Source organism: Hordeum vulgare, chromosome 3H (assembly GCF_904849725.1).
Source record: "Hordeum vulgare subsp. vulgare chromosome 3H, MorexV3_pseudomolecules_assembly, whole genome shotgun sequence".
Classification (NCBI taxonomy): domain Eukaryota; kingdom Viridiplantae; phylum Streptophyta; class Magnoliopsida; order Poales; family Poaceae; genus Hordeum; species Hordeum vulgare.
In genome coordinates this window covers 591,208,742-591,218,278 of record NC_058520.1, presented here as the reverse complement: position 1 = coordinate 591,218,278, position 9,537 = coordinate 591,208,742, and the positions used below count along the sequence as shown (strand labels likewise).

At 43.7% G+C, this 9,537-nt stretch overlaps 1 protein-coding gene across 2 annotated transcripts; it reads right to left on the bottom strand.

The window, feature by feature from the left end:
- Positions 1 to 5,106: 5,106 nt before the first annotated feature.
- LOC123445419 (tRNA (guanine(26)-N(2))-dimethyltransferase-like) lies at positions 5,107 to 8,438 on the bottom strand. Of its 2 annotated transcripts, none has more exons than XM_045122408.1 (6): positions 7,798 to 8,438; positions 7,155 to 7,355; positions 6,960 to 7,059; positions 6,419 to 6,622; positions 6,264 to 6,326; positions 5,107 to 5,331 (listed from the first exon to the last, which is right to left on the bottom strand). In XM_045122408.1, the coding sequence occupies exons 1-6, from the start codon at positions 8,373 to 8,375 to the stop codon at positions 5,251 to 5,253; spliced, it is 1,227 nt and encodes a 408-aa protein (XP_044978343.1). In that variant the 5' UTR covers positions 8,376 to 8,438; the 3' UTR covers positions 5,107 to 5,250. The 2 variants fall into 2 exon arrangements, with proteins under 2 accessions (XP_044978343.1, XP_044978342.1); XM_045122407.1 differs by lacking the exon at positions 5,107 to 5,331 and adding an exon at positions 5,519 to 6,052.
- Positions 8,439 to 9,537: the final 1,099 nt, after the last annotated feature.

Genomic DNA, 9,537 nt, shown 5'->3' with positions numbered 1-9,537 from the left:
CTTAAACCCGTAAAAAAAATTAGAGGTCCAATCCTCAAACCCCTTCCCAGCCTGTAGAAGTGAGGGTTGGAGGGAAAACTCCAGCCAACCCGCACTCCACTTCACACATCGTGCGGGAGGGAAAAACGGCCCCGCCTCCTAGCTCCTCCCGCGTCCGGCCGCCGCCATGAAGGCCCCGGCCGCCGCCGCGCCCCCGCCCGCCGTCGCGCCAGCCGCCCCGCCCGCCCCCGCGCCCGCCCCGGCAACCTCCGCGCCCGCCCCGCCCTGCCCCACCCCCGCCCCGCCCGCCCCCGCCCCGGCCACCGTGGCCGACGTGGTGGCGGCGACCCACGTCGGGGCCAAGCAGCGGCGGGCGGGCCTCGCACCGCCTCCTCCCACCCCGGCCGCCGCCGCGCCCGCCCCCGTCAAGAAGAGCCGGCCGAAGGTCTCCTCCTGTGGGCCGCGAGGGGCTTCCTCCAAGGCCGCCGGCGCGTCCCCGAAGCGGAAGAAGGTCGCGGCGCGGAAGAAGAAAAGCGCAAGGCCGACTTGGAGGAGAGGATGATCAAGGTGAAAGAGGCAAAGGTATGGAAAGAACTCATGGTGGAAGAGAAGGAGCACATGATGATGTTCAAGAAGGACATGGATCAAGAACAATTGCAATGGTGGAAGAATATTCCGTGGTGCGTCCTCTACTCTTCGAGGTGACACTCCGATGAGTGGTGGTGGCGATGGCGGTGTGGATGACTCCACCACCGGCGACAATGGAGGTGCTTGATGGACGTGGAAGTGGTCTAGGAAATGGCACCAAGTGCAACTTTTTGGTGATGGTGCCGATGAGAGGGGGAAGATGATGATTGTGTGATGTAAAAACTATTAAACCATGCATCAGTGATCTTTATTTCCGTGTTTGTTTGAAGGTTTATTATGTTTTTCTAGTGAAAATTATGCAATGCCAAATGACAGTTTTAAGGGTTGGGGTTGGGGCAAAGACTAGAACCCTCAAACCCAACCCTTATAACGGAAACACTCAAACGCAACCCTTATAACGGAATATTCCGTTATAAGGGTTGGGTTTGAGGGTTCTAGTCTTTGCCCTTGTTTTTCAACCCTTAAAAGTGTCAAAATGGATAATTCTCAACCCTTAAAACTGGTTTTAGATTTAAGGGTTTGAGGGTTCTACTAGAGATGCTCTTAGGCTGATAACAGAAGCTGTCCTCAGTCAAACTCCTGAGTTCAAACATATTAACAACTGCTGAATCGGCTTAATACTACACCTTAACTTATGTAGTACAATGTACCTAAAAGATATACAAATCCGTTTCACAAGTCAGAAAGTACTTCAGTAATGTTAGACATTGAAATACCTAACAAATATACAACAACAAATAGGTGATCATATTTACAGATTGAAGGATTTGTCATCTAACAAATATCAACCTTTCAAGAACCGGAGCTTAACAGCACCCAACCTCTTCTCTTAAATACAAGCGCAGGCCATAATAGCTCGGTCCATACATGCCTCAAATTTTTTAGTGATTTGGAAAAGATGTTCACATATACAAAAAATATTACTGAATTTTATAAAAACCAGAAAATAAAATTATTTTATTAAATTCTAGAATAGTTCCCTCATTTCAAGAAAAGTTCATTGCTTCGAAAGAAGTTTGTCAAAAACAATAATATGTTCATGAATTTCAATAAATGTTTGCCGTTATTAGTCGATGTGAGCACATGTTTCTTTTTTTCCTTTTTTCGCCTTTCTCTTTTTTCTTAGTTTTTCCATCGTTTTAGAAAACATATAAGTTTTTTAAAATACAATAGCATTTCTTTCGATATATGAATATGTTTTTCAAGAATACATAAAGTAGGTTCCTAGCGTATGTGATTGTTTTAACTTCTGTGTTTCTATACAAGGCACAATATGTGTTTTTTTGGTTGTTGTGTGTTTCAAGAATACATAAAGTAGATTTTTGAACCGTTCATACGATGAATGTTATTATATGTATTAGTTGGTAGCCGAGTATTTTGTTTTGCATAGGACGAGCATTTCATGTTTTTTTCGTCTAATATGTTGTTGGAACCCTGTCTCTGGCATGATCTAGAGGATGGTTTCTTTTATCAATTCCTTCAAAATGTGATGGGGGAGGGCCTTGATTAGAAGAAAAAAATATCCATCAGCAGATGGTCCACACGGGAAGTGTCAGTGAGAAGGTAAAGGAATGGTCTCAAATGAAGGCTAACAGAAAAAAGAAATAGCCCCACACATCATTCACACTGGATGTTACCTTCAACCTGATCAGTATAATTTTTAGTATTTATTAGACTCGTTTTTTGGGGGAATAACAAGATTAATTAAACATTTTGCTGGCCTGATTTCCTTTACAACCCATAAGACTAGGTTCCTTTTGTAGAGTGTCCCCGATACTATATATATTGCTCCTTCCATGTCTCGTCGACCATGATATATACACGAGCTTCGTCTTCACCAGGTACAAGCAGCACATAACCCTGGAGCGCAACTCTAACCAGGAGTAACACTCTTTTCTATAACTTGGAATGCATCCATAAATAGTAGGAATGCACCCAAGTATTCTTTTAGACCTTGCAAACTTTGTTCGAAATGGGAGGCATCTGGGAAAGCAGGAACACATCCCCTGCGGCCGTGGGACAGCTCGCAGTGAGACCGATATGAACTCATTGGCTGCCTCATGCTGCTAGAAGAAAAGCAGCTCATGAACCTACGGCACAAGCCGCACGAGTTCAAACTTTACTGGACTATATGTTCTGGGATGGAAGCCAAACCACCAGATTTCTGACATTACAGAGTATGTTGGAGACATTTTTGTCGACTTCGTCGTACCTAGCTCTTATGCTATGCCCGACTTGACAGCGGCTGCAAGATCGCAGGCTTCCCACAAGAAAGGAACCACTCTGAAATAAACATGGCTTACAATACATGTTTGGATGGATACCGTCTTTGCCTTTGATGTTACCATATGGAAACGCAGAGCATCGTTTATTCAAATCCACAAGGAAACGAAAATAATTTCATCGGAGTTTTTGTGGATTTCAATCATATGAATTATTTTTCCTATAGAGGCGGTTTGTTTTGCAGGATTCCTATCCATGGGAAATTTACCAGGACTCTTTTGCAAAATGTTTTGGAGAAAATTTCCATCCACTCAAATTTTTAGATATAGGTCCTTTGTTTTCTTTGTGGTATGAAAAACATTCCACACATGATAGACCTCCTTTTTGTGTTAATTCTTAGGCAGCCGCTGCTCCATGCGCTCGGGTAGGATCGCGACCAAAATCGACAGGCCACTGCCGCTCCCTCCACCTAGCAGCGAGGCCACTCTTTCTATCCCTTCCAGTCTCGCCAAAGCCAGAGGATCCCCCTGCGAAGCCCGGGCCGCTCCGAAGGGAGGCGGTGGTGGTGTGACAGTGGCGGGAGGTAGGTGGTATGGGACGTTTGTCTTCTAATGTTTTCTCCAAATATATCCGGTTATCGAGGTGTAAATATAATCATCGTATAATAATCTAATATAGATATTACGTCCGTGATAAGTAACTATTAATCCTACTACATCTACTACTAATACTCCACCTCAAGACCGATGTTCACCATGCATATCAAGGAATCAAGTTTACAAGAAAAAAACATTGCAATAAGTATGATGTCATATTGTACACATCAAAAAACCAATTAATATGATGAGACATCGTCATTTTACCCTTTGTGGCAAGAGTACGATACATGTCTTGGCCCTAAGTGTCACTAGGTTAGAGCACCGCAAGATTGAACACTACAATGCACCACTCCCTTTGAATAAAAACCCATCGAACTTGGCCAAACAAGATGGATATATCAGAGAGCATGCACAGATATTTAATTATACCCTGAGGTCCTTAGGAAACTACTCATACATGGTTATGGAGGAAAGAAGGTTGATAAAGAAGCCTCTGACAATGGATTCCCCCTCCGACGGAGCTCCGACCAAGCTTCTAATTGAATCTCCTCGGAACATAAGCTTGTGGCCACGAAAAAATCATGATAAACATATCTCTGAAGGTTTCAGTATTTATCAGAATTTATGACGGTGGAATGGAAGAAAATGATGGAGGTGGGCCCACCTTGCTACTTCTCATTCTCTCACGAAGCTTCTTGGGTTTTTCGCGCTACAAAAAAAAGTATTAAATTGGCACCATAATTTGACTTCTATGGATATGAATATTAAAAAAGTATTAAATTGGCACCATAATTTGACTTCTATGGATATGAATATTCTGGAAAATCTAAAAATGCAGAAAACAGAACTGATACTGGACATTAGTTTAATAGATTAATCTACAAAATAATATAAAATGCTATACCTTAAACATCAAGTGATCGTAGACACTAAACATTAGTCTCATATGGAAAATTATGTAGCTCTCCTCGAGTGAAACTCTGAGATGAAATATATTAACCACTGGAGCAACTTAATACTATACCTTAAATAATGTATTGTCTCTTTCAAATATCAACCTTTCATGAACCGTATCTGGACGGTCACCAACCATGTGTTAAATACAAGGGCTGTCCGTAAAAGCTCGTCCCATACATGCCTCCTATCGATTCCATTCTCTCTTATATATATCCCTTTAGCAACCTTAGCCCTCTCTACCAGACCAGTAGCAACCAAGTGAACATAACTTTTGTTCTGATTTGGGGAGAACAAATTCGAATGAGCAAACTAGTTATATGTACCCATTTCAAGTTAAGTACGTGTAGTTTTTTGGGAACGGGAGGCATTTGGAACCATCGTTGCGCCACTATACTCTGATCTAGCATGTAGAAGAGACCGGCACTCCAACCAGATGATTGTTGATGATGTACGGATGAACTTATTGGTGACACAACTCCTTTATTTTTCATGTAGTTTGGCAAACATCTTTGATGCCAATTCTTGTTGGTTTGCAATTTTATAGCTGACAATAGGGCATCAGATCCTAATGCCGCATTTTTTCTATTATTTTGTTCTAGAGCAGAGAGAGAGGCCCTTAGCTACACTGTATATATCTTACAGTGCTGGTGCTAGAGGTTGGGTGCAGGTACTGAAAATGCTAGCCCAGTATCTGGCTACCTAAAAATGCAGAGACTTTTATATTTGCAAATTGCAATCACCACTGCTCCTAATATACACATACGGATTACATCCAAAATCTAAACAAGGATGATGTGGGGTGTAAATGTGGCATGCTTTCAACACAACAAGGATACTCACAAATTCAGGCAGGATGCCTTCCAACCTCTGTGAACCATAACTTCTCAAGACAAAAGTATCCCAACTCCGCCACATGCATATTCTTCTATGAATCATAAATTTCTAAATAAACATCTGAAAGTTATAAACTACTATAAAATAAGAAAGGTTCCAACTTGGCTTAACTAAACTTTAACTTATGGCTAACTTTCCATTGAGACATACAGCTTTCATCCATCCTGTTTCCGTGTTAATTTTTCTCCAGACAAGGCTACAGTAGTACGCAGAGTAAATAAAATGGAATTGTAGATGTTCATGAAAATGTCTAGACTTGGTCAAAGTTTACAAAGTTTGACTTAAGATAAAGCTGAGTAATATGAAGAGTGAAAAAACAGCGCTAGTAGTAAGGAAGAATCATGGAGGGAATGCTATCATTTGCATACAAAGCAGGTGAACTGCTACAAATTCCTATCAAGAACTTTGTAGCGCATGAAACAACCAGCTGCATGTGCCAAGATAAAAAATTGCTACTTCTATAGAGCAGGACAACAACATGTGTTCCGATTTCAGACCATTGCCAATGAGCCAGCTCTCTTCTGGTTTTCGAACCGTATGTTCGCCTGAAACTTTGAAGGAACTCGAGCACAAAGCCACAATTCGTGCAGTTTAATAATACACATATTGTGGACTTAGCAAACTTTGAAGTGTGTAGTTGGCGGTTATCGCAAATTTCGGATCTCCCGTGCAACCACAATGCAAGAACTGATGGGACAGTTGGTCTTGACTGCGTTGGCACCTATATGAGATCTACAAGCAGCATAACCTTCCTGTTGACATTCAGAGTATGATAACATTTTCAGAGTCGATGTTTATCTACTTTATAAAATGAAATGGCAACAGAATGTTCCCGAACTGCATACAGGTTATTAAGGAAAGCAAAATTATGTCATATAGGAACCTAAATGAAGCACCCTGGTCATTCCTTAGGATTTAGCAAATTAATCATACTTGATATAACAAAATGCACAAGTTGCATACCTTCTGCAATGAATGGATGAGAGTACCGAGCGGTGGAGAGTTAACTTTTGCTCGGCTGGCAATCTGACATCATGTACCAAATTTAGCTTGACTTTACTCAACAATTGTACATCACAGACATCCTAATAAATACATATTCCAACTCCACGACATACCTCATCAAGTCTTATATATCCAGGCGGTAACCTTGGGTCACTTTCCTCAATCATGGTGCCAAGAAGTTTTTCCAAAGTGACACCATTCACACTTGTGTGTGCCCATCCCCATTCTACAGCCAAGCTTAGCATTTCTGTGATGGAAGAGCGATCATGAAGAGGACCTGTCCAAAGTGGGCCTACAACAGTGATTGAAGTGGCATCCTGTAGAATAAAATGTTAATTACATACTACCATAACATCAGTCAAGTATTCAGTGCTAAACATGGGTTAATAAGATCTTGTGCGGTACAGTAATAATCAGCTTATGTAGAAATAACGATTACCTGATCAGTAAAACTGGATATTGATCAGCTTCAAATGATATATATTCTCTATGTGCGAAAAAAAGGAAAAGGAGTAAAACACTAAAGGAAAAATAATTTCCAAGTCCTAACATCAGTTCAGTAAAACACATGACACCACTAAAGTAGTTACGTAGTCTGACTATGATAATTTTGTCGCTAGTATTTACTACCGCCGGATGATTAAATGTACCTACTGTTCTGTCTGCACATCTGCAAGAAATCTGGCCCAATTCGTCAAATCCAAAAGTCTGAGACTGGCCGCAACTCTTGCAATGACAAATGAAACCATAATTGCTGCCAAAAATATAAGGGACATCAGTAACATAGCATTCCATTATACATATGAATTGGATATAGGATATTTGGAAACAGAAGATCCCTGAGCTAACCTGATGCCATCTTCTTTTCCGTGGCATAACTGTACCATCGCTCGAAAAATCGGACCATGATACGCGTAATAAGAGAATACTGGTTTTATGTGAAATCCCAGCATAGCTGCTTCACGGGCAGCCCCACCTAAAAGCATTCGCAAACCAATCTCATTCGGATATGGCACTGGACGAACGTATGCCCCATATGAAGACAGTGAGCTAAGAGAAACAAAATGTCATGTGGCTGGCGTTTATGAAGAGACTTGATCGAGTCTTTCAAAAGAGAAACATATGTGAGAGTAGAGTATAGAGTTGCCTCAATAAAAATTGCTGATTTATTTTCCCAATTATAGAAAGAAGAGTATATATATGCTATACAGGAAGCAAAATTGGCCCAATATACAGAACCATCCGTTTATTCATCACTGGATATTTTTCAGTCTGGCTAAACAGTGATATACACAACTGCAATTTATCAAATACCTAAGCAAATAGTTTGAATTATATTCGTCATTGGATAACCTTATTACAGAACAATCAACTAACATCCTAGTTTTGTATTTGAGTAATTGGGTACCAAAAATTTAATAATTTAACAATTTAAGGAAATGTATCACGAATCTAAGGAAGTGTGCGATGAATAAACGGATCAACAGCTCACCATTTCCCGCCGTAACCTCTGGCGGACCGCCAATCGGTGGAGGTGAGGTACATAAGGCCCCCAATCTTGAGCGCCAAGAACGCGGCCCTGATGTACTCGGCCTCGCTGCCGAACGAGTCGACGTCGATGACGTCGAAGTACTCCCGGCGGAGGTACCTCTCGGCGAGCAGCCGGGTGGCGTCGAGGTGCGACACCACCCACCGCCTCTGTCCGTCGGGTGGCACGGGCTCGAAGCGGGACAGGTTGCCGACGATGACGGGGTGGAGCGCGTCGGAGGCGTCGTTGGCCCAGACGAAGTCGGCGCCGGCCTGCGCGAGGTAGCGGAGGGCGCGGACGCCGGAGCCGCACATGGCGTCGAGGCAAAGGAAAGGGGCGGATGGGTCGGGGCGGCGTCGGCGGTGGAGGGTGGCGGCGAGGACGGCGAGGTCGCGGCCCGGGGCGCTGTCGCTGCGGTAGAAGGCGGAGCCGGGGTCGAAGGAGACGCCGCGCTCGGAATGCGTGCAGCGGGGCGGCGGCAAGGGGGCGCGCCGGCCGGGCGGGAAGGAGACAGCTTGGGCGGCGGCGGAGGCGGACGCCATGGTGGCGACAGCGGCCTGCGAATGCTTCTTGTGTTTTGGATTAGGTTCGGGCCCACTGCCCAGTTGCACGTACTAGCTTGTTTCTTAGAGAGTAAAATGCTAAAAAGCATGACGGGAAAGTTTGGTTCCTGGTCTATATACACTCTATATTCAATAAAAAAATGACGATTTAAAAAAAATTAAAATAATTTTGACCTTGCGTTGTACTTTTGAAAAAAACCACAAAAAGAAAATTACACATTGACGTCTTTTCAGAAAAGATAGTTTTTTAATAAAAGTTTAAATAGTGACATATCATAACAAATAAATTTTGTCCACAAGTCAATGTTGGTTCTTTTTCTGAAAGTTTTGATACTAGTGCAAAATAAAGTCAACTTTAATTCAAAAATGCTTGCGTGTTGCTTGCGGCGGTGGTCCTGATTTTCCCCTCGCACGACGCTATGGCTCGGGTGGTGGCGGCTGGCGGCGGTTCTCTCAGGCCGATGACGCATTCGGCGGCGGCGCAGCTTCGCGGGCGGCACAACTTCGGGGTGGCGAGGTGGCGGTGGCGCGACTGCTTGGCTTCGGGGTGGCGCGATGGTTGGCGGCAGCGCCCTCCTGGCCCAGATCTGGACCCTTTTGGGGCCCATGTGAGTCTGGGCGGGCTAGGCGTGGGCTTTTCGGCGTCATCTCCGACGAAGGAGGTGTGGCTCGTGCTGGGGGTGGCGGAGACGGTGGCACTCATACTGCAGCACGACGATGGGAGCTTCACGAGCCCGTTTCGGGCTTGACGGGGCGAGGATGCCTGGTTTACTCCTGAGCTGCGTCTGGACGGTTACCGCCGAGGGTGATGGAGGTTGTCCCCTCCCGTGTGGCTGCTGACCCTGCCGCTCCCCGTTCTCGGCTGACCCCTCTTGATGCAGCAGGTCAGATGTATTCTTGGTTAAGTCAATGTATATTAATTTGGTAAACGCTAGACTAATCCTAAAATTGCTACACATTTGAAAAGTTAAGGTGCCCTTAAAGATAAAAGTACATACGGAAGTGATCTTGACTAAAGATAACCTTGCAAAACATTGTTGAAAAGGTAGCAAACAATGTTGTTTTTACATATTGTTGAATCGATCTTACCCATAAAGGTAAAAGTTCTTATGTGTTTTGTTTACAAAAAAAAAAGGTTTTG

Coding starts and splice junctions, on each gene's coding strand:
- LOC123445419 (XM_045122407.1), bottom strand. CDS start 8,375: ATGGCGTCCGCCTCCGCCGCCGCCCAAGCTGTCTCCTTCCCGCCCGGC. Junction 7,060..7,154: donor GGAAAAGAAGATGGCATCAG/GTTAGCTCAGGG, acceptor TATTTTTGGCAG/CAATTATGGTTTCATTTGTC. Junction 6,053..6,263: donor TCATCCATTCATTGCAGAAG/GTATGCAACTTG, acceptor GAATGTCAACAG/GAAGGTTATGCTGCTTGTAG.